General features: G+C 55.6%; 1 protein-coding gene and 1 non-coding gene across 4 annotated transcripts in view; one reads left to right on the forward strand and one right to left on the reverse strand.

Annotated features, from left to right (window-relative positions):
- The window catches only part of PDE2A (phosphodiesterase 2A), a 100291-nt gene that overhangs the window by 32352 nt on the left and 43424 nt on the right, over window positions 1-24515 (forward strand). For 2 of the 3 annotated variants that reach the window (XM_030829093.1, XM_030829092.1), the window contains one exon: window positions 10816-10877. The exons of the other annotated variant lie outside the window; for it this stretch is intronic. In XM_030829093.1, coding sequence (XP_030684953.1) covers window positions 10816-10877 — 62 coding nt within the window. The remainder of the gene's footprint in view (window positions 1-10815; window positions 10878-24515) is intronic. 3 annotated transcript variants of the gene reach the window in all.
- LOC115830526 lies at window positions 20091-20152 on the reverse strand. The gene has a single exon (XR_004026077.1). It is a non-coding gene; the product is annotated as a U7 small nuclear RNA (small nuclear RNA).

Here is a 24515-nt window from a genome sequence, read left to right on the forward strand (position 1 = left end):
AGATTAGTGGGGACCCCTGCCCTCGCCTCGGAACCTTCACCATATATGTGGGGCTCCCGGCACACCTGGATCACCTGAACCCCCAGCTGTCCTCCAGGACCCCACCTGAGAGCCGGCCTCACCCAAAGCCCCAAACCTCCATTCCACAGCCTCGACTGGACACCCGCTCAGATTCCCACCCAAACATCTGGACTTCAGTCCTCAGCCTGGATCCTACCCCAGAGTCCAAATCTCTCCTTCCATCAGGGCTTCACTGGCCTCCTCTGTGGGACCCACTCCCTGATCCCTTCCCTCCCTCCTGTGTTGGAGATCTCCGAGTCTTTCCTCGTGGGGGGCCCCTCCTCTTGTTCCTCTCCAGGTACAGTGGTCCCACTTTATTCTCTGGGCTTCTCCGCTGGTTTCTCTTCAAGTGTTTCTGGGCTCTCTAATTTGTTCTGTTGCCCCATGTGCCCACCTCTCTTGGTCTATCTTGGTCCCTCTCCCGTTTCTCTAGGTCTCTATCTTCGTTTTGGGGTCTCTTTCTGCAGCCACCCCTTCCTCTTCTATCTACCTCTGCTTTGTGTTGAGGAGGGGGCAGGCTCAGAGAGCAGGGCTAGTGTCCCTGGGACACCCCCGCCCCCCATGTTCTCAGGCATGGCATGGTGTGGGCTCAGGTGGAAGGGCCTGAACGTGGAGTGTGCTGCCCTCAGGCGGTGCCCAGGGATCTGAGGTGGTGGGGGGATGATGTGGTGGGCACTGGCTTTTGTAACTTATAAAGCCCCTCATCCCAGCTGCCCTGGTCTTGACGGGGGCGGCTAGGGCTTGAGATAGGGAAGAGTAGACTGCAATCTGGTGTCAACCTGGGGTGGGATGTGTCCAGGCTGGGTGGTTCTATAGCGTATGTGTTTGTGTGAGTGTTCCTCTGTGTGTGTAGCACGGGCTGGGTTGCATGTGTTGGGTGTGTCTTGTGTGTAATCGTGTGTGTTGTGCCGTGTATGAATGTGTCATCAAGAGTGGAATTATTTGAGGGGAGATTATGGGAAGTGTGGGAATTGGGGGTCTATGGCATTGTGTGCTATGTGTGGCTGGGGAGGCAGTGTTGTGGCTGTGGAGTGGGAGCTGGGTGTGTGGCTGTTGTGTGTATAGAGAACTTGTGTGTATGTGGCTGTATGTCTGTCATTGTACAGTGGCGTTGTTGTAGGGACAGCTTGCCTACAGGGTTCTATATGTAGTTGTGTATGTTACTGGCTGTTGTGTGTGGCCAGGAGGGGCCACTGCAGGGGCCTGATGGTTTCCATTGGGTGTCTTGTCAGAGAGGAGTTGGGGCAGGGTGTGCTCTGTGTGCCAATGTGTTTGCAGCCTAGGTGGCTGGCTTAGAGTCACTATGGCACATCCTGGGATTGCTTGGGGAATATATCTATTAGGACCTGAGTGCTGGTGTTTGAGTGTCATCTGTCTGTGTGGTGGCTGCTCCTGCGATTCTGGACAGGAAAGGGTTGCAGGCAGGGCTGAGGGGTCTGAGGCGAGGAGCCAGTTGACAAGTGTGTGAGTGTGTGAGAGAGTGTGTGTGTGTGCGTGCATGTACACGTGCATATGGGGATGGGGGTGGGGTGGGAGGAGGCAGTGGGCCAGCAGGGCTGTCTATGCTGAGGGGCTGTGTGTGCCCACAAACGTGTGACATTAGGTGTGCACATTATCTATGCAGGTTGTGTCTGCATGTGTCTCTGTGTCTAGGTGGCGTGCGTGTTGCATTTAATTGGATGCATACGCCTGTGGTTGGGGAGGTGACAGGCGTGTGAGGTGCGTGGTGGGAGATGGTGTGAGTGTGGTGTGAAGTGAGGGTGTGTGAGCTGGGTGACTTTTTGGTGTGATGTGTGGATTATGTGATCTTTTCTCCCAGTGAGCTGTGTGTGTGTGTGGTGAGGAGTGAGTGGAGGATGGCCAGTGAGCTGGCGGTGTGTGTGTTGGGGTGTTGAGGACTGTAGAATGTGCTGCGGTGGGAGTGTGTGCATGAGGTGTGTGTGAGGAATGAGGTCTGTAACATTTGGGGCGTGTGGAATATAGTGGGTGTCCCCATAAATGTCTGTGGAGTGACGCATGCGTGCAAAAGGGCTTGGCTGCCATCCTGTTCTTGCTCCTCTCCTGATCAGGTCCCTAGAGATGCCCTGGAATGTTCTCCATGCCCCCCTAACCCCAGCTGCCCCTACCCTTTGCCCTTCACCCTCCTTGCCTTGACCAAGCCCTTTGTTTTGGGTTTCCGGTGGAGCAGGCGCTGGACAGGCAGGCGGCAGGCGATGTCGCGGTCTGGGAACCTTTGTTCTTTTCCTCTTAGTTTGACTGGTGTTTGGGGCCCCGGTTTGGAGGAGGGTGTGGAGAGGATGCACGTGGCAGCAAGGTCACTGTGTTTACTACACCTCTTCGTGCTCCGCAGAGGGGAGGCGTACGGCGCAGGCAGTGAGGCCTGGGTGGTGTCCTTGGTGGTGCCTGTTGGTGTAAGAACATCTTGGGCTGGGCTTGGAGTTTGCCAGCCGAGCAGTCTTAGTCCATAGTGGCCCAGCGCCCTTCCTGGCTCATGTCAGCGGGGCTGAGCAGCCGAGCAGCCAAGCACCCGCTTCTCCAAGTTCACCTGCCCTCGCCCCTTCTCTGTGTGGCTGCAGCCCCTGGAGATAACCAGGAAGACCTCGATTTAGTTCTATTTGTGTTCACTCCAGGTCAGATGGAGGAGAAATAGTCCCCATGCTCACAGAGACACTTATGTGAAAGGAGAGAGCTGGTCACACTTTTGGGGACCCTCTAGACTGACGCAGTCTGTAGGGGGATCGAGGTCATACCTTCCAGAGAGAGCTGTGGGAAAACCCTACTGGGCTGCCTCCCAGCAGGTGCTTGAGAGAAGAAACATCCAAGATTCCTTGAGATTGGAAGGCTCAGAGAAGTCTGAGTCAGTCAGGGAAGGGGCTGGCGTCGATGCCGCAGTGTCATATTTCAGAAGGTTCTCTGAAATGAATGGGCTTGAGCTGGACCTTGAAGGGGGTGTTGGGGCGGGCAGAGAAATGCAGCCTGGGGCTGAGGAAGGTTCTGGCCTGACTGGCAAAAGGGATCTTGCTGGCCGTTCCCCAGGTAACACTGTCTGGCTTTGGGTAGCCATCCCTGGGCCTCCAGCCTTCTCAAGCTTTCACGGTACCTTTTTTATCCCATTGTCTCTGGCTGGAATTATCATCATTGTCATTGACATTGTCATCTTCATCATCTTTTAGGCAGTTATTTCCAAATTCCAAGGTCCTTTCACAAATGTCTCATTTAGCAGGTTAACTCAGGCAATTGTCCAAAAGTCTTTATGGAACACCTGCTGTGTGCCAGGCAGGCACAGTTTTAAGTGCCGGGGTCATGGTGGTGGCCAAACTGGTCTCATGGAGCTCCTACCTTCTGTGTCCAGCCATGCTGTCAGTTGCCCACCCTTCTGTGTTTCCCCCAGTCTGGGGCGCCTGGTTCTGTGGGGCTCCGCATGTGCACCGTGGTGCTGGGGTCTGGCTCCTACTAGAATGTGAGCTCTGCAGAGGCTGGGCCCAGGTCTCTCCTCTACCCACCGTGTGTGTCCTGAGCTGGGTCTAGCAGAGTCCAGATGCTCACACCTATCATCAGATGACCGGAACTGCCATGTAGGGTTGGCAGCCCAGCTCTGTCTAGGGAAACTGGGGTCCAACGGATGAGGGGACTCTCATCTCATCAGGCAGCATCTCATCAGGCCCTTCTTTTACCAGTAGCTCCAGAGACCAAGAGGGGTCAGGTGACTGGTACAGGTCTCACAGCAGGGTGGCACGGCTGGTGTCAGAAGACAGCACTTCTTGCTGCCAGGTTGGGCTCTGGCCCCAGCACCATGCTGCTCTCTGGCTGGCCTCCATGCTGCCTGCAGCGGGTAAACGATTATTAATGACCCCCCTGGCAAGGAGACAGGAAATGTTTCCCAGCCACAGCTGGGGACCTGCTCCCTGCCAGCCCCAGCTATCCATACCCGTCCTGACCATGGCATCGGTGCTGATGTTATCTTCATTCTGCCTCAGTCTTCTTTGCTCCTTCTGCCCATCCCCCGACCTCCCTGATCTTGACATCCTAAGGGTAAATGGCGAGAAGCTACAGAGCTTTCTTTTCCATATCCCTGTCCCTCACCACTTTCTCCAACCTGACTCATCTCTACCTTCTTCCTTGTCCCATGCCAGCCAGAAGTAGCTCTTCCTCCAGGAAGGCTTCTCTGAATGCACAGCCAGCTCCTCCAGTGGCCACTACCCTGAGCCTGAGGCACTGAGTCCCCCTCATTGCAGACTCTAGTCCTCCACTGATGGTTTGCTCTGATGGTCCTAGAGCTGGCCTGGGCACTTCCTGCAGCCTGTCCCTAATTGCTGCCTTGGGACTGACATATGAAGGGTCCTCCCAGATGCTACCTCCAGGAAGTCTCCAGTTCCACTCAGCCAGGGATTCTTACCTCCTTTGAGCACACTGCCCTTCCTGTCTGAGTCACACATGTGTACTTCCAGGACTTCCTAGGTGGACATTAGTGAACACCTGCCATGTGCCCAGCAGAGAGGGTGGAAAGAGATGAGCAGGATGCAGGCCTTAAAATCCCCACACCTTCCCCCAAACCTGAGCAATGTTGCATCAGCCCCTTGGCAGGTGGCACAGACCTAGGTACTAGGGCTGGCGGAGTGGAGGCGGGGAAGCAGGGAGTGATGTTGGTAGAGTGTGTGGGGAGGGCAACGAGGGAGATAAACTCAGGGGCCATGGTGATATAAAGCAGGGACCCCTATTTCAGCCCAGAGTGGGAGGGAGGGGCATGTTGGGGAGCTTCTAGGAGGAAACAAATCTAAACTGAGAGCTAAGGCCAAGCCAGGAGAAAGTTCTGGACAGAGGGGAGAGAATGGTTACTGTGAAGGTTCGCTGGTGGCAGACAGAGGGAGGAGAGCCTGTGGCAGCACCACTCCATGGAGCAGGCCCCCTGGCTGGGTGCCAGGGGACTGGTGAAGCTGGCCCAGCCAGATGGCGCAGGACTTGTAAGCCATGTTAAGGACTGCGGACTTATTCTGGAGGGAAATTGACCCTGGGGAAGAGTTGAGAGAATGGATATGACAGATCAGATCTGCATGTTCAGGAGCTCCCTGGACCATGGCGTGGAGACTGAGGGGGAGGCTGGTGTGGTCCAGGTAAGGGGGGGTGATGAGGCCTGGACGGGGAAATGGCTGAAGAATGGAGGGGAGGGGACAGAGCGGCCAGGGCTGGTGGAGGGAGCCAGCCAGCTGTAGACATGAAGGGCAAGGGAGGAGAATGCTGCCCCACCCAGGTGTCTGGGTGGGTTTTGTGCGGTCTCTGAGAGGTATAGGAGGGAAGACAGGGGTTAGTGGCAGATGCCTGGGCCTGTGTCAGGGCCCTTTAAGGACCAAGAGGTCTCGGAAAAGCCTCAGAGGAGGTCATGAGCTTTGAGGTTAAAGGGAGGCCTGAAGCCGGCCCAGGGCTGCGACAGCCTCACCTGTAACATGGGGAACTCGGGATCTGCCCTGGGCAAAGGGTGTTCAGAATTCAATAATCAAAACAATCTGTGAAATGTAATACTTAATAAAATTCAAATCCAAAAATGTCTGAGTACATTCCAAAATGAGTAAAAATGTACATTGATGAAAATGCTAAACATACGTGATTGTTCTAATGTAAATTGTAAGCCTCAGCTGCTTCCCAAAACTTTGGATCCGGCTCCCTTGAAGCTACTGCCTCTGATGTGGCTGCCCCCTGCGGCTCCAGGACCTTCCTGTTCAGCTCCCTTGAGAGGAGCCGGCAGGGCCCTTCCTTTGCAGAGCCTGTACTCTGGCTGGTGGCTTCAGGGGGCAGGCATTCTGCCTTTCCTGTTCCCCACCCTAAGGGAGTTGGCCTTGCATGCCTCCCATCCATGGTTGCCTCTACTGGGGGCTGCCACTGGGAGACAGGAAGGGCATGGGAGTTGCGGGAGCTCAGGGTAAGAGGGGCTGAGATCTTGTGGTGTGGAGGGGGAGCAGGAAGATAGGGTGGCCGGAAGAATGGAGAGGGCCGGGAGTGAGAGCAAAGGGAGACAGGCAGAGCTGAAGAGCAGTATCACCCCAACATCAATACTGGTATTTCAGAATGGGAAAGCTGTGCCATTTCCCGAAACATCAGAATGCTGAGGTCCGGTCTTGCAGTCTCTGAGCTGGGCATTCCTTGGCCCCCATTCTCAGGTATTCTTGCACAAGACCATTTTTCTGGGCTGCATTTTCTCATTTGTAAAAGGAGGAAGTTGGGGGTCAATATCTCCAAGTGATATATGAGCTCTAGCTCTAGGAGTATAGGATTTTGAGAATCTGGAATTGTCAGTCTGTGGGGTTCTAACTGGGACAATTCTAGCATTCCTTGACTCTCAGCTCCCAGCCAGGGCTGTGTGGATGAGTGGTTGTGTGATTCCGACATTCTGAGACTTTAAGATGCTAAGGCTCTAGGAGCTAGAGATATGGACATTCTGTGAATCTAGGATTCTAGAATTTGATTGTTTGATGATTCAATGATTCTAAATGGGGCTGCTGGGAAGAGCTGCAACCACCTGCCTTGTTAATGTCAATGTTCAGTTATTAAAAACATAACAAGAAGCAATGGAGACAGATAGCTCAGAATGGTGGGCACTCCCTCCAGTCCCAGTGAGGGAGGACAGAAGAGGCCGGGCTGGCCTTAGAGGAGAATAGAGACCTTTTCAACCTGGGTCACACAGGTTGTTTCTCCTGTCACAACAGAACTGGTGTGTGTACATTCGAGAGATCTGCCACTCCCAAAGCTTGCAGGGTAAGGGGCTCATTTCCTTCAGCACTGGCCTCTATTCCTTAACCATTTCAGACTGGGCAGAGAGAGGGGTAACTACCCTTTCCTCCCAGCCCTCAAAGTCTCTGGGCAGAAATGGCAGCAGTGGAGGAAGGAGAGGTCTGCTCACCCCGGCCCCTTCCCTGACAGCCTGAGGGGGAAAACAGGACATGAATACTTCCTGGACACAGACATGGAAATGCATGAACCCCTGCCTGCGAAGGCCCCACGTCCAAAGGCTCAGACAAGGGCAGAGGCCAGGATAGCCAGTGGGGTCCCGTCAGCACCCTCTCAGTATAGGCTGAGGAGGGAAGACCCTGTTCTTGCCCCAAGGGTGACAGTGAGAAGGGGTCAAGGAAGGGAGTCCCAGGTCAGGGACTGGAAGTGCTGACAGGCCCTCCCCTGTGTGCGAGGCCACAGTCCAGCCTGGCAGAAGGCCAGCCCAGTTGTCCAGTGTTTCACTGCCTCCTGGGTCCTTCCTATGCCTCGGCACCCAGGCCAGAGTTGGGGAGGGGTCCAGGCTGCAGAGGATGGTTTCCTTCCAGCGTGCCCATCCCCGATGGATCCTTAGAAGCCCAGTACAGCTGCACAGTTCCAAGGGCTTCCGCTGCGTGGTAGGTTCACAGACCAAAGCTGGCCCTGGTCACACAGCACAAACGGGGCCTGAAATCAGGCTTCCTGATTCCCAGTCCTGGGTGTTCCTTGTTGCCCACAGCCTCTCCCACTTCCCCTGGGTCACCTGAGGGGCAGGAGTGGAGGCGGGACTCAGGTTAGGGAGCAGAGCCTCTGTCCATCATCCCTCCGTCTTCCTCTTCCCACAGTCCAGAAGCAGGTGTGGTGGTGACAGCTGCCCCCAGTCCTCCACAAGGCTCCATTGTCCCCGGCAGGGAGCCCCTCCCCAGCTGCAGGCCAGAAGTGTGCCTCCCCGGGCCCTCCTGTCATGACTCTGTCACCCGCTTCCTCCTGCTGCCCCTTCCCTCTTCTCATCTCCGCTTGCCCTCGGGCCCTCCCCATCCCTGTGAGGTCTCCGTCTCTGGCTCTCTCTGGGTTTAAGCCTCTCTCCAGTGAAAGTTAGATTTGGAAGGGCCCTGGGAGATCACCAAGTCCAACCCTTTTATTCTTCGGATAAGGAGGCCAGGTCAGAGAGGGAAGGTCCTGTCCAAAGCTGCACAGTAGGCTGAGGCAGAGCCCAGTGCCGTGCTCCCTTCAGCGCTGGGTCATGGGCGTACACTGCCCTTGGCATCAGGCGTCCAGGGTTTGAGAACTGACATTGATGGTCAGCGCTAAGCACACAGGCACCTATAGAAACGCGGTGGGGGGCTTCTTTCCTCAGCCCTTCTTCACAGCCCTGAGCTGCCCTGCCTTCCCCTTCTTTGCCCAGCTCCTCTCTCCTTCACTATCCCTGCTGTCTGCTGACTCCTGCCTCTGGCAGACACTGTCCTTGGGACACAGACTAGAGCTCAGGCCTCCATGACTGGGATGCACACCCATGCACCCAGACACAGACACATAAACATGTGCAAGTGTGTCACAGGGTCTATAAATCCCAGCTGAAAACTGGTCAGACCACCCTGGAACCCAGTGTCCTCCTCTTCCTGTCAGGCCTCACACACCTCCAGGAAGCCCCTTAGGACCCCTGAAGACCGTCTTTGTCCAACTAGCTCCTTTGTGACAACTGAACTCTGTGAGCCTAGGTTCCTCCTGTGACTCGAAGGGGAAGGCTGAGTCCCCCCTTCAGTCCTGGGGCCACTCCTTCAGTGTCTCCAGGAGGGGCTCGGCTTCCTGTTGCTGGGTGGGGAGAGCCCTGAGGTCCCCACAGGACGTGGGACAATGGGGAGGCGGTGACAGATGAGAGGCTGAGTCTTCCCTAAAGCAGACTCCACCCTCCTCTGACCTCCCTGGCTGGTTGCTTGGACACAGCCCTGGCCTATTGGCCCCTTAGGACTAGGGTCCTGGTCTGACCCCACAGTGCAGTGGTCTGGGAATCAGAAGCCCTGGTTCTCCAGCAGCAGTTCTCTAACTGGCAGCTATGGAGTCCAGGCCTCCAGGGCACTGGTAGGTTATTGGCAGGTTGGTGCAGATTCCAGTGTCCAGGAGGGGTGAGCTGGCCTGGGGGGCCTATGTACGGGAGATAGGAGGGTGATAAACACAGGCAGGGTGGGATTACAGGGAGCTGAGAATACCTAGCTGAGAATCCCCTCATCCTAGCCACTTTCCCCACACTTGAAATTGGCTGGAGGGGGAACCAGAAGTTAGGTGAGGTTGGGGAGGGACAGGAGCCAGCACCCTGCCTCCACCTCCGGGCAGCGCCTCTGCTGGGGGGCAGGAAGCTGTCCTGGGAGTGGCGGGAGGCCTGAGGGGGGAGCTGGATTCTCCAGTGAAACTGGCACTCCCTCCTCTCAGGGGAGGGGAGGGGATTGTCCCTGGCTGCTCAGCAGGTAGCCCATCTGGCTGTGGGTAGAAAAGAAGACTCAGGCTTTGTGGATAAAAGGGACGGCCCTGGGGTCAGGCACTTATCTCAACCCTCGTCATTTCCTCTGCCGGACATGGCTGGGTGAGTGGGGTCATTGCACAGAGGGAAGGAACGAACCAGGGCCAATGCATACCAGGCCCTACAGGAGAGTCAGGCACATGGGTGACCCTGCCACACCCTGGGCTGCAGTCAGCCCCTCGTAGAGGCCCAGCCACACACCACAGTCACTGCGGGAGATGGCCATACCTAGACCATCACACCACACACAGACCCAGTCTCCCCAGGTGACACTCAGGCCCAGCTGCAGGCGCAGTTAAGAGGGAGGACCCTGCAGGGCACAGGGACATGTAGGACAACCAGACACCCTGCCTTGGCCACACCACAAGCCTTCGCACACCAGGTGCAGCTCCTGTCACCCCTACGGTCAACCCAAGGAGAGCCAGAGATTCCAGCAGTCGTGGACAGGTATCCAGTGCCCAGGCGAGAAGAGGGGGACACCAGCAGGGAACCCAGAACCTCCTCCATGCCAGACTGTGCCCTCCTCCCAGCTCACAGAAGGAGTGCCTCAGGCTGTTTATTTCCTAGCAGGGACTAGCAGGGATGGGTGTCTCATCCCCCTCCCCCTCCCAGTCCCCACCACACGATTCTGAAGCTGCCAAATCAAATCAGCCCCTGCACCCGCGCCAGGCTGGCATGGCGGCCAGCAGCTGACGGGAACGAAGCCAGGCTCAGAATATCCCGCCGCCTGTCCGATGCCTGAGTAGGCTTGTTGGGTGGGGGTGGGGAGGGGCAGGAGCCTGGCAGCCAGGCCCTGGGCAGTGCCCCTCAGAGAGGCTGGGGGTTTGGAATGCTGCGGAGTGGTGGGCTTCTGGAGAAGGAGTGAGCAGGTCTCTGTTGTGTCTCCAGGCTGCCGTGGCAATGTCTCCACTGCCAGCATTCCGGGAGCTGTGGAAGTGGTGCTGGTAGGATACAGGTTGGGGGTCTGATCCCAGTTCAGATGACTGGGTGCCAGGCTGGGGTAGGGGCTCCCACATGGGCTCACGTTCATTTGAGACTCACAGCACCCAGGCTGGAAGCCCTTTGGTTGTCTGTGAGTAAAGGCCCAACTCACTGTGGAGGCCCAGTGACTGTGTGAGGTGGACATTACGGATCCCATTTTACAGATAGGGAAACTGAGGCTTAGAGAGGGCTAGTGGAGCTCCCTGGAGAGAAGCAGAAATGGAGGAGGCCTCAGAAAGAGTAAAGAGGTGGTCATTTCCACTCCTTAGGAGCCCTAGGTGGAAACAAGGAATATGGCTCTGTTCTCAGAGTCAAGGAACAGAGAATATGGCAGAGCCAGAGGTGCCCATGGGAAGCAGAGAACAAGGAGGGAGTCTCAGGAGAGAGCAGGGTGCAAGCAGGCAAGGCTCCCTGGAGGAGGGGGCCATCCATGGGCTTGCTGGGGGCTAATGGGAGGACAGTCTGGGGAGAAGGGGAGAAGGCCTGGCCGGCCTCAGCCCCTGACCTTCTTGTCTCTGCAGCCAGCCTGGACCCTCTTGCAAAGGAGCCAGGACCCCCAGGGAGTAGAGACGACCGACTGGAGGTGAGAGCTCAGTGGAGGGAGAAGTGGGTGGGCTTGAGGGGGTGGGGCGCAGACTGAAGATCAGTCTGAGTGCTGCCCTCCCCCTTGGGAGGACAGGGAGGCTGGAGTCACATCCCAGCCCAAGCCCTCCAGACTAGGACCACCCCCATATCAAGACCATCTCCCCTCACCCTATATATCCCCAGCCTGGAAGTCCTCCCATGAGGATTCCTCCTCCCAACTCACCTGGGGAGTCACTCCAGACTCCTCCCTTGTCCTCCCCACCCTCACCCAAAAATTCCCTGTTGATTCTCTGCCCTGAGTATTTCCCGAGTTCCTCTCCTCTCCATTCTGCCACCTGCTTGGGTCCAGGCCCCCTCAACTCTCCCCTGGGCCACTCACTGGCTGCTTGCTTTCAGTTTCCCCCATCCTCCATGTGGCCACCAGGAGGACCTTTCTAATGCACAGACCTGAACTGGTCACTCTCTTGCCCCAGAATCCTCCATGCTCCCTATCGCCATGCCCCCTCCACAACCCCAGCCTGGCAATCGTCCCCCTTCATCCATTCCTGCCTCCCACAAACTGCTCCTGCTGGCCTCTTCCCCCCTCAGCTTCCTAAATCCTTCGGGGATCAGCTCTAGCCTCCTCTCCTCTGGGAAGTCCTCTCTACCCCTTGACCATGGGACCAAGCTCGCTCCTGCTCCCTCCTCTGAGCTCTCCTGCCCTGGCAGTCAGATGCCAGGGTGCTCTGCTGTCTGTCGCCCACCATGCTGTGCCATGAGCACCCTGTTTTCTCCATCACGTGACTCTGTATGTGTGTGTGCCTTGTATTCTCTGCACTGTGAGCTCCTTGAGCCTGGGGACTGTGCTTTCTTCATTCCTGAACCTTCTACCACCCTTGGATGGGTACTGGTGCAGGGCTCAGCCAGAGAATTTTCTGCCCTGCGAGGGGTGCCATCCCCACCCCCCAACCATGCCTTCCTTCCCTGTGAGGGGTGCCACATAGGACTCTTCAGTGCTCAAAGGGGCCTTGACGAGCAAACAAGGTGGGCTGCTGATGTTGAAGATCAGCACAGAGGAGGGTGTGTGTGTGTGTGTGAGAGAGAGAGAGAGAGAGAGAACTGGACCCACAGCCAGAACAGCACGAGTCTGCCCAGGTCCAGCTGAGAGGGAGAGGAAGATGCTGCTTGTATCAGCCCTCTTGTGTGCCAGGAGCCTTTGACACCTCCCTTGTTTAATTCTTACAACACCCCTATGAGGTAGGGGCTGCTATTATTCCTGTTTCACATTTGGGGAAGCTGAGGCCCAGAGGGATCATTCAGCAAGTGAGTTGGGACAGAGCCAAGAGTGGAGCCTAGATGTGTCTCAGGCTCGAGGCTCACTCTTTCCCGGTCCCTGAGTAAGATGGGAAAGAAGGTGCCCACACAGGGCCTGGTGCACAGGAGGGGCTCAGTACAGGTTCCCTGCTGGGACACAGGGCCAAGACCTGAGAATGTGCCGCCAAGTGGGGCTGGGCCCTGCTGCTGGGAACTGGCAAAGGGAGCTGGGAGGGGAGGGCCTGGAAAGACACATTATTAATTTATTTACTGCCATGGCATTCCCCATGGGGGGGGGCTCCCCCCAGAGCTGGGACAGATGGTGTTCCTGGGAGCCTGCAGTGTCTCAGCAGCCTCGGCCAACCGCCAGGAAAGACTGGATTTGTCATCCACCCAGGGAGCCACTAGAGGAGGGGGCTTTGGTGAAGCTGAGACCCTCCCGGGCAACAGGGGCTGTGCCCCAAGGGAAAGAGTATGGCTCCAGGCTCCCTGCTATGCCTCTGGGGCAGCCCCCGCTGCCTAGGCCATTGGCCTGCCCTCTGCAGGTTCAAGTTCTGCTCCTTGTCCAGCTCCATCGGCCTCGTCCTTCCCATGAGGCTTCCCTGGGTCAGCCCCACCTGCTCCTATCCCTGTATTCTCTCTGCCTTTCCTCGAGCTGGGTCCTGCTGCCTCTTCCCTCTGACCGAGGATCTGGAGCCATGAGCTTCTCAGCCCTCAGCTCTGTCCTGACCCCATCCCCACACCCATCCCCAAAACAGTGTCTGTCTGGACTCTTGGCAGGGCCTGCTGGATTTCTGGGTCCTGCCAGCACCCCACCCAAGTGCCCAGGCCTATACTCAGCCCTGCTGGGAAGAGATGGGCTGCCTGAGGGGACACTGCCAACATCGAGAAGGCAAGACTGGAGCGAGTGGGGACCCGAGGGCATTGCTCAGACCACAGGGGCAGTTGGAGGGAAAAGGGACTGGGAGCCTGAGGGGCCCTCCTGTCAGGGTGGAGCTGGGAAGCCAAGATGGCCTCATATAGTGGACAAACCACGGGGTCAGATGAGCACAGGTTCAAGTCCCAACTCCCTTGCTACCTAGTTGTGTGGCCTTGTGCCTGTAACTTAACCAGCCTGAGCATCAGTCTCCTCACCTGTCAGGCAGGGATAAGAACGTCTATCACAGCCGGGATAGGTGGCTCACACCTATAATCTCAGCACTTTGGGAGGCCGAGGCAGGCGGATCACAAGGTCAGGAGATCGAGACCATTCTGGCTAACATGGTGAATCTGTCTCTACTAAAAATACAAAAAATTAGCCGGTTGTGGTGGTGGGCACCTGTAGTCCCAGCTACTTGGGAGGCTGAGGCAGGAGAATGGCGTGAACCCGGGAGGCAGAGCTTGCAGTGAGCCGAGATCGTGCCACTGCACTCCAGCCTGGGTGACAGAGCTAGACTCCATCTCAAAAAAAAGAGAACCTCTATCATTCTTGGACGTAATCACTGTTACTCGACATTACCACAATAGAGCTGTTGGGAGAAGTTACAAAGACTGTATGTGTGGGGTGCCCGGCGCAGGCCTGGCACATGGCAGATCCTTGGGGAGAGTTAGCCTCCTCCCTGTTTCCCTCAAGGATGACATCCTTAGAGCCAGGACTAGGCTGTACCCCTGTGAGACACGGTGCTCCACAGAGCACCATGTGCTGGGCGGCAGCCAAGACAGCAGAGCTGCCAGCACCCATCCCCACCCAGCAGGCGTGTGTTCAGCACACCCTCCTGGGATGGTTCCCTAGCCCCTGTGCCAGCAGCTGGCTTGGAGGAGGGGCTCTTCCAGCTCAGCCTGGCATCCCCCTTCAGGACCAGGCCTCCACATCATTACTGTCTCTCTGAAAGTCAGGGCTGGGGCAGTTCAAGTTGGTGAACTGAGCACGCTGAGTCAATGCCCTCTTTGTGATGGCTCTCAGAGCCCAGATGGGGGCTTGGGAGCCTTAGCTGGGGTGGGGGCATGGGGAGAGGCAGACGTGGATGAGGGCACTGGCATCCACAATAAGTACTGAAATGCACCGCCCAACACGGGCTCATCTATTGCTGCCCTTGGGACGAAGACCACACCTCTTGGCAGGGCATTGCTGGCCTTGCCTGCTGGGTCCCCTCATGTCCCCTCGTGTCCCCTCATGCCCTGAGACAGCCAGTGCTACAGCCACATTGTTGTGTTCACTCCCAGCACACAGCAGCTCCTCCTGCCTCCCTGCCTTTGCTCACACTGACCACCTGTCTGGAATACCTTTCCTTTTTTTCTCCACCTACTCTCTTCTCAAGACCCAGATGAAATGTCACCTCCTTTGTGACGTTCCTCAGACTGGTCCCTCTACCTCAGGCCGAGCCAGTCTCCACCCTTCCCTGGGCACTCACAGTCCCCATTTCCCTGAGCCCACAGTTGGGAAACCTGTTACCCCATGGGGTGCTGTAGGTAATGTATCCTTCCCCATGGGATTGTAAACACCCAGGAGGCAGAGGCTGAGACTGAGTCCCCTTTGTCCTTCTTGGGCCCATGTGGTGCCTGGTATAGGCCTGGTATACAGTAGGTGCTCAATAAATACTTCTTGAATGAACAAGAGTGGCCGTGAGTAGGGCTGGAGTAGTTCCAAGAAGGGGCACAGTTGGGTTGGGCGGTCTTGGAGACTTGGAGGAGGCAACCTTGGAACTTTGAAGGATGGAGAGGGTCAAGGGCACTAACCGAAGAAGCCAGAGACCAGCTAGGCAGTCAGAGAGGTCCGTGAGGTCAGCTTCTGACAGCAGCAGCTAAGGACAACCAGGACCAGAACAGGACTGGGAACAAGCAGATAAAGGAGCCTGGAGCAAGGACTCAGCCCCAGAGGGGGCTGCAGGAGGCTGGCTCATGCTCAGAACCCAGCTCCAAAACACTCTGCCCATGAGTCCTGGGCTGAGGAAGGCTTGGTGCCAGAGTCAGGGTGAGGCTGAGGCCACCAGTGAATATGTGGGCCCAGCTGCGGGGGTAGCAGTAGGCAGGGGCGGGAGCCAGGTTGGAGGGGGTATTGCCATTGCCAGTGCAGGTGGAGTAGGGCTTCGCTGGGGAAGGAGCAGCTTGTGCGAGAGTGTGGGCAGGAGTGGGAGGGGAGAAGGCTCCGAGTATAGGAGCACAGCTTACCAGCAAGGAGCCCTGGGGTGAGGCTGGAGGGGCACGCTGTAGGCAGCACTTTTCAGGCCCTTATCTAACATTCTCTAGTGAGTGCTCCTAACTTCCAGATGTGCTACTTCCTCCTGGATTCTGCACATCAGGAGCCAGTGGCCTCTACAATGCCCCATGGCCCCAAGGGAGTGGCTGCCAACAAGTTGGCCTTAGCATCTGGCATCCATGGGGGTCCTGAGGCCCTGCCATCTGTCTGTGCCCACCTGTCGGGCTGCACAGGCCCGGGGCGTGCGGGGACCTGGGACCAGGGAGGCGGTCTCAGCTGCCACTCTAGCCTGTCTCTCTGCCTGCCCATCCACTGTCCACACCCCTGGCTGACTGAGTAAAGAGAGAGATGGGCATCGCAGGTCCTGCCATCAAAGAAGCCTAGTCTGAAGGAGGACGCATCAAGCACCGGGGACTTATACCCAGAGAAGATACATGCTGAGACCAGGCCAGGCTCGCGGGCAGGCCTAGGCCCAGGGAGGGCTGGCCTCGTCGAGGGCCTGGAGTTGAGACTCAGGGAAAGGCAGGAGCTGGCTTAGAGGCGCAGGCAGGTCCGAGGCAGTGTGCAGGCCAGATGCTGCAGCCCCAGGCTGAGGTTCCTCCAGCCAGCCCCACCCCCCACCGTTCTGCCTGGCCTTTGGCTGTAAACACTGAGAGAACAAGTTCCGTTTCCCGGGAAATATTTATCTCAGGCTGTGTGAGGAGCGTGTGCACTGGCCTCCGTGTGTCCTTCCTGCAGACTGGCTGGGGCAGAAGGAGAGGGAGCTTGGCAGCGCCCTTGTTGGGGGCAGTCTGTGGGGCTAGGAGGGAAGGGCATGCCAGAGGCCCCTGCCTAGAGCCTGAGTTTGAGTGCTGGCTGAGGGAGAGATGGGGGCGGATGGGAGAGAAGCCTGTTTTCTCCAAACCCCACAAATGCCCTCCGCCTCTTTCATGTTCCTTTCTTCTTCTTGGTCCATCCTGTCTCCTTCAGGTTCCGGCCTCCAGCCTTGTGTCCCCTCCTCAGGCTGCCTTTTCCTCCTCCTCCTCCTCCTCCCTGTTTCCTGGCTCTCAGCCGCTTCATCTGGGAAGTCTTCCTCAACTTTAAACCCTCGAACCCTTGTCCTCTGCCCTCCATCTCCCACTCCTCAGGCTTTCAGCAGCTTTACGTGGAGCATTGGGCTGGTCCTGTCCACGGTTGTTCAGTTGCTCTAACAGCTTTGTGCAGGCTGCCCTGGAGCCCTGTTCTGGGAAGCACAGGCCTGGGCACCCTAGGGCTGGGGCAAGGCCCGGGGCTGATCTCCTCTATTCATCCCAGTAGAGCCGGCACCAGTGCAGACACATGGGGGATCCAGGTTGGTGGACCAGGGGAGGATGGAAAGTCCCATGGATCCAGCCAGAATGTTGGAGTGGGGAGGCAGAGGGCCTGCGTTCCTGCTGGCCAGCCTCTGGGCTTAGGGGTGTGTATCCCAGACAGGCCAGGCCTGCCGGGGGCCCTGACAACAGGAAATCCTTGAAGGAACAAGCAGAGGCTGAGGACTCTGAGCACAACAACAGGAAACAGCCGTGACATGGGGCAACGGCCCTGGCGACTGTGCCCAGTGGGGTGGGGACGAGGGGCCGAGCTTGTAGGACCCAGGGTGACGCCAAGAGGGACACTAAGACACTGTGGGACAGGGGGCATTCTGCACATGTGACACGGAGCTTATGACGTGTAATATCAAGTATGTGACCATGATCATAGGGTACTGTGTGGAGTGTGGGTGAGTCACTGAGTATGTGACACTGGGTGTGAGGCACTCCATGATAGCAGATGTGTACACAGTGGCTGTGCCACCAAGTGTGTAACACTGTGTGATATTGAGTGTGATGCTGATACCAAGTGTGTGACATTGCACATTGCTACAACGTGTGTGACACTGAAAGTGACAATGAGCACATGGAGGGTGTGACTCCATGAGAATCAAATACAGAAACAAGAGCAAATGACGCTGCAGTAGCAGGTATGGTCCTGAGTCTGTGGCTCGAGTGTCTGACACTGAATTGTGACATTGAGTGTGTCCCAAGCATATGATCTAGTAAGGCTGAGTGTGCAAACAAAGGCATGACATGGAGTGATAGCAAGTGTGTGGAAGTGGTCGTGTGATGCTGTGTGATCCTGGGCCTGACATTACATGTGTGATGCTCTGTAATGGTTGTGACAGTATGCAATGTGCACACACAATGCTGTATAGGACACTGTCATTGGAAGGCACCGATGGGTTCAGGCGGGAAAGTAACACCGTCCAAAGGATGTTTTTAAAAGATTGCTCCGGCCGGACGCAGTGGCTCACACCTATAATCCCAGCACTTTGGGAGGCCGAGCCGGGTGGATCACCTGAGGTCAGAAGTTCAAGACCAGACTGGTGAAACCCTGTCTCTACTAAAAATACAAAAATTAGCCAGGCATGGTGGCAGGTGCCTGTAATCCCAGCTACTCGGGAGGTTGAGACAGGAGAATCACTTGAACCTGGGAGGCAGAGGTTGCAGTGAGCCAAGATTGAGCCATTGTACTCCAGCCTAGGTGACAAGTGTAATTCCATCTCAAAAAAAAAGAAAGAGAAAAGATTGCTTGGGCTGCAGAATATGTATGTGGGCGAGTGTGCACGGTGCGTGGCAGGGGAGGGGAGATAAGTTGGGGGGGGGCAGAGAGGAGGTAGGCAGAGCAACTGGAGGCTCCTGCAGCTGCCCAGGCAGGAGATGGTGGTGCCTGTACTAATGGAATGGCAGAAGAGTTAGAGATACGGAGCAACTTTGGAGATATTTGAAAGTAGAAATGACAGAACTTGCTGATAAATGAGAAGATGAGCAAGAGGGAAAACCAGAGAACAATTTCCAGGGTTCTGGCTTGAAGAACCAAGCGATGGATGGTGGAGATGTTTCTGAGATGGGCAAAGGCAAGGGGGAGGGTCAGCACTAGTGGGGTGGGAGGACAAGGAGGCAGAAATCGAGTGAACTGTTTTGGACGTGTGAAGGGAAACATCCAGGTGAAGGTGTGCAGTGGGCAGCGGGGCCGGGCTGGGGATACATCTGGGAGTCGACAGGCATGGGGGGTTTGTTAAGGTCGTGGACCTGGCTGGGATAATGGAGAGAGGGAGCTTGGCAACAGAAGAGGTGGGGACTGAGGACCGAGCCTTAAACCCTGCATATTCCATTGTCTAGAGGCCGGGGAGGTGAGAAGGAGCAGCAACGAGACAGAGGAGGAGGGCCAGGGAGGCAGAGGAGACCAGGAGTGTGAAGCCAGAAGCCAAGGGAGGAAAGAGGCTCCAGTGGGAGGGAGGGACGGTGTGTGGATGGTGCTGGCCCACAGGTAAGATGGGAACCGGAAGATTGTGCTGTGCTGGGCATGTGGGTGAGTCAGGCTAATGGGAGCCATTTCAGTGATGGGCTGGAGCCAGAAGTCAGACTGGCCTGTGTAGGATGGTGAGGGAGGTGAAGACGTTAGCCTGGAGAGCCCTTTGGAGACGTTGGGCTGTGAGGGCTGCAGAGAAGGACATGGTCACTAGAAAGGGAGATTACATTTTTTTATTATGGGTGATTTTAAGCAGACACAATACCAGAGAGAAGAATATAAGAAACTGCCATATACTCATCACCCCAGTTCAACAGTTGCTGGGATTTGGCCTCATTTCTTCCTCACTTCCCACCTACCTGTTCTTTCATTTTCCTTTGCTTAAGCTTAAAATTTTTTAAGTTGCGGTAAAATATACATAACTTAAACTTTACCATCATTACCATTTCTAAGTGTACAGTTCAGTTGTGGTAGGTACATTCACACTGTTCTGCAACCAATCTCCAGAATTCTTTCATCTTCTCAAACTGAAACTCTGCATCTATTAGACAACAACCCCCATCCTCCTCTGTCTCCAGCTCCTGGCACCCACCATTCTACTTTCTGTCTCGATGACTTGGACTACTCTAGATACCTCAAGTAATTGGAATAATGTAGTATTTGTCTTTTTGTGACTGGCTTTTAAGTTTGCTTAGCATAACGTCCTCAAGTTTTACCCATGTTGCAGCATGCGACAGGATTTCCTTCCTTTTTATGGCCACATAATATTCCAGTGTATGGACAGACCACATCCATCCAACACCGGACGCTTGGGTTGCTTTCACATTTTAGCTATTGTGAATAATGCTGCTATGAACGTAAGTGTACAAATATCTCTTCAAGATCCTGCTTCCAATTCTTTCAGTTGTATACCTAGAAGTACACCTCCTGGATCATACAGTCATTCTATTTTTTGCTTTTTGAGAAACTGCCATACTGTTTTCTGTATCTTTTTACATTCCCACGGACAGTGTACAGGGGTTTCAGTTTCTCCACATCCTTGCCAACATGTGTTATTTTCTGTTCTTTTTATTTTTTTTATTTTTTAATGGTAGCCATCCTAATGGGTGTGAGGTGACATTTCACTGTGGTTTTGATTTGCATTTCCCTAATGATTAGTGAAGTTGAGCATCTTTTCATGTGCTGGTTGGCCACTTTTATATCTTCTTTGGGAAAATGTTGATTCAAGTCCTTTGCCCATTTAAAACATTGGGTTGTTTCCTTTTTTGTTGTTATTGAATTGTAGGGGTTCTTTATATATTCCAGATATTACCTCTTTATCAGATAAAAGATTTGCAAATATTTTTCTCCCATTTCATAGGTTGCTTTGCTGAAATATGTTAAAGCAAATCCCAGACATGATGTCATTTCACCAAAGGTAGACTTTTTTTTGGTGGGGGGAGCTTTCCGGTGAAGACTGAAAAACCTGCTAGACAAATTCTAAAATAGATGTAATGTTGGATTTTTGTTTTTTAAGGCTAGGAGGTCCTGGATGATGCTGAAATGTAACAGTGACACAGAGCCAGTGTGGAACTGTGTCTGATGCTGTGTGAGGGTGACATGGTGGCTTTGGGAACATGGGTGCAACACTGAAGATATAGGAGACTCCGAGTGAGGGTGACAGTGAGAGATCACTCTGTGTGTGGCCCTGTGACACCCAGTGACGTGGAACAGTAGGACGCTGTGGACCCTGAAATGACTGTGTGTCACCGAGCAGGTGGGACCTGCTGTGTGAAGGCCACAGGGGTCATGTCTCCTTGTGTCATCCTGGTTGATGAATGTGACACAGTGCAGGACTCTGCATGGGAGTGAGAGGGACTGAAGCTGTGCTATAGGTGACCGGGCTGCATGTGATTCAAGTGGGCTCAGCCCCAACCTCAGCTGCTGAGCATGGGAGGGAGCATGGACATTGTAGGGTAGATGAGGAGAAACATTGAATGGGGACAGAAATGGTGTCTGTGCCCAGATGCGAGCTCCTCCCTTCTCTGAATACCCAGGAAGGCTTCCTGGAGGCAGGATGTGGGCACTTCAGCAGGATGTCATAGGTGCTGATGAAGAGCAGGGCCTGTGGTGTCAGACAGCCCTGTCTAGGCTCTGACATTCAGCAAGTCATTTTATCTCTTGAGCCTCAATTTCCTCAAGTATAAAATGGGAGCTCTTGGGAGGATTGCATGAAGCAGTGCTCCAATGCATGCAGTCTCTGGCACTTGGTAAATGCTCTATGGTCTCTTGGGGAGCAGCAACCTCAACACCTGCACCCCAGGCCCCCAAATAACAGGAGCACCAGTAGGAGCACAGTGAGGGTGCGCTGAGTGAGGTGTCCTCTTACACCCACAGCCCTCCTCTCTCCCTCTCCCCCAACTTCTGTCTCCTGCTCGGGTGTTGTCAGCGATACCCCCTCCCGCCCACTCACTCCTGCCCCCTCCTCTCCCCTGCCGTCCTTACCACCGTCAGCCTCCAGCCCAGGTTCCTGCAGCCTCATTCAATTAGGCCGATGCAATTTGCTCAAGAAAAAGCCCCATAATTTGGTTAATCACACCAGTAGGGGATCTGGTCCCAGTCGGGAGGGTGGGGGTGGATAGGAGTCCATACCCACAGCTGAGGCACAGGTGTCAAAGTGCCTGTCTTTTGGGACCTTTACCCACTTCCTTGGGCTCCTTTCAGGAGCCAACAGAGTCCAAAGCTTGGGTCTTCTCAAACCCAGCTACAGAGGCCTTGAAACAGAAGCCTGGACTTCCTGGGTTCACTTGTATTCCTAGGAGGGTCCCTGCTGCTCTCTGGGCCTCAGTCTCCCTTTCCAAAACTGGGAGTGGAATTGGGGGGTCTCAGAGGCCCCAGTTGGCCTAGCTCTGCATCCCAGCTCTGGTCAGTCCCCCTTGTGGCTTCTGAGGGGCCTTCTCCTGGGCCTTGGAGAGGGAGCGCTGAGGGGTAGGTGGAGAGCACAGGGCCCCAGGGAAGTGAGGAGGGGTAAGTGACCTCTGAGTCTCATCCTCTCACCCCAGTCCTATAATCAGAGACCCTCTAGTTCCAGGCTGCACACCTGAAGGTGGGGCAGGAAGAAAAGAAGCTGCCCTTTCTTGGTCACCTGCAAGGCCAAAGCCTCTTAACCGTGCAGGCTATACCTTGCACAGGAGCTCCAGCAGAGGTGGGGTGGCACTGAAACTGAGCCCACTCTCCCTCACCAAGCCTTTCCCCTCAGGCCCACATCTGCCCAGAGAATTGGGGTCCCTCCTTTCTAATGTGCACACAGGTGGCCCCAGCCCCCTGCTGGGAGTCAGCTTAAGCAAGGTTTGACGGCTCAGCTTAATCTTCTCAGCAGCTCTGGGAGAGGAGACCATTTTACGGATGAGGAACTGAGCCCAGGAAGGTCCAAAGACTTGTCCAGTACATGTGGTGTGTGGCAGGGCAGGCAGTTGAGCCCACATCTGAGGGAGGCGATGGGAGAAGTGACAGGGGTGCACAGAGGAGGAGAATTAGACCCTCTCAGATTCCACCACTCTCAGCCACACGTTCACTCACTCATTTGGAGACAAGACTAACCAGCAGCGCATTCACAGCCCCCCAGACAGCCACACACTCACTATACCACTGTCACATGGACATCAACGACCTGAATCACATATGCATAGATGCAGGCCCACATGGTCACTCCCACGTGCAGATGGCCAGTGCACACACATAGACACGGGGTACTCACACATGTTTACACTCTCACAACCCATGTGGGTTACAGATTCCCACAGAAACACAGACCTACATACTTTCACATGGACATTCTCCCAGTGACCCAGGGAACATAGTCTGCCATGATCATGTGATGGTCCGTAGGGACTCGCCACTATGGACCATTAATGGGCAGGCTGCACACGTGCTTAGGTCACCAGCAAAGCGGGAGTTCTGCACAGAGTGAGAGGAGAGGTCAGTTTTGATGAGTGTATCCAGAATTTTGTAATCAGAAAAACCACACAAAAACTATTTTAATTTTCATTTCCAAGATAAAATTTAGTTTGAATTGTATAGAGGGTCCGAGGGTCTGGTGGGAGGGCATCATCCTCTTTTCAAGGCTTTGGGGTTCCAAGGGACCCACAGATTCACAACAGTCCCACAAGATATCCCAGGCTGACATATTTACCCAGCCCAGTGTGTGCGCGCGTGTGTGTGTGTGCGCACGCTGTGTGCATGCTCATGCTGGCTCCCAGATCCTCGGGATGTGAGGAAGGAAAGTAGGAGAGATTCCAGAGACTCCGGATGTTTGTTCTCTGGCTTCCTGGGCCCTCCAAAGGAAAATAACTCTGGATGCCAGCCTGCCTGCCTGGCGGGCTGGGTGGGGAGGTGGGCTATGTTGGGAGGTGGGCTGTGTGACAGCCTGCCTCAGCCCCTGTGGCCCCACTGACCGGGACCCTGTGTAATGAGGCAGAGTGACCAAGGCCCATGGCCAGCGTCCTGTGGGCTCATAGGCCCATCGCCTCCCCTCTCTGGGGCTTGGCTCTGTCATCTGAAAAATGGAGGTGGGAAGGAGATGACACTGGATGGGCTTTCCCCTGGAGACTGATTAGAGAGACAGAGACTCAGGCCCGGAGTCCAGAAAAGACAACCAAGGCTGGGGAGGGCACATGAAGGAGGCAAAGAAGGTCTAGGTTCAGGGGAGTGTGTGGGGCCCCAGAGCCTGCCATGTCTCCGCCAACTCTCTCCCTCACTGGAGGAGGGCTCTGTGCCTTGGTGCCCCATCTGCCCAGGGTGCTGTGGCTCAGCCCCTTGCTTGTTCTGTGAGGGGGACGGGAGAAGGATGAGAGTCCCAGTGATAGGTGGAGGACAAGACCAGGGGAGAGGGCTGGGGGTTTCTGGAGGGCCAGAGCAGGAAGAACAGGAGAGAAGAGAAGACACCACAGTGCAGGAAATGGAGGAGCAAAGGCTGGGAGTGGGGAGGCTGGAGGGCTGCAGGGAATCAGACTGGGGCGCTGCGAAGAGGCCTGAGGCCAGAGCAGGCAGAGCCTGGATGGAGGGAGTGGGCAGCCCCTCACCCTCAGCCCCTTGATGAGGTAACGTGACCGCGAGCCCTGCTCCAGGCTGTGTGCTGAGCACTTTGCTCGGAGCCTGTCACTCTGGAGGAGGGGAGGGGGTGTTCCCAGGAGCTATGACAGTCTTGTGCAAGGGAGGGACAGGGTCACATTTATGTTTAACAAACCACTGCACTGGGAGAGAGGAGCTGAGAGACCCCCGCCCTGGGGAGCATGGTGGCTGGGACCTCAGAGGTCAGGCATGCCCCAGACGGACCCCACTCAGAAGATTGCTTATCCCAACCCCCCAAAAAGAAGGGCTATTTTTAGGAACAATAAAAGTGCTCACACATTCCTGCAGGGGCAGAGAGAGGGAAAGGGGGCAGGAGTCAGTGCAGAGGAAGAGGGTGGACCCCGCTCTTCTCCCAACTCTGCCTTGGTCTTCAGGGGCTTCCCCTCAGGGGCTTCCCCAGCCAGCCCTGCCTCTCCAGCCCCCGCCTGTCCCTGGGGTTCCCTACCGGCTCTTATGTCTGTCCCTCTGCTTCTGAATTGGTACTTGTTCTGTCCCTGTCTCTCTTTCTCATACTTCCACTTTCCCCCTCCCCCCGGGGTTTGGGGAACAGCTGGGATGGGCCAAGCTCTGACGAGAGAGCCAAATACAGTCATAGGACAAAGCAGCGGGAGGCTGTGGGATACACACATGCCGCAGAGCACAGACAGAGAGAGGTGGCCAGGCACAGACAGAGAGAGGCGGCCATGCGCCCAGGGAGGCTGAGAGGCAGGGAGAAAACACGCTGGGACAGTCAGGGGGAGCCCCAGGGCAGGC

This window comes from Nomascus leucogenys, chromosome 15 (genome assembly GCF_006542625.1).
Source record: "Nomascus leucogenys isolate Asia chromosome 15, Asia_NLE_v1, whole genome shotgun sequence".
NCBI lineage: Eukaryota > Metazoa > Chordata > Mammalia > Primates > Hylobatidae > Nomascus > Nomascus leucogenys.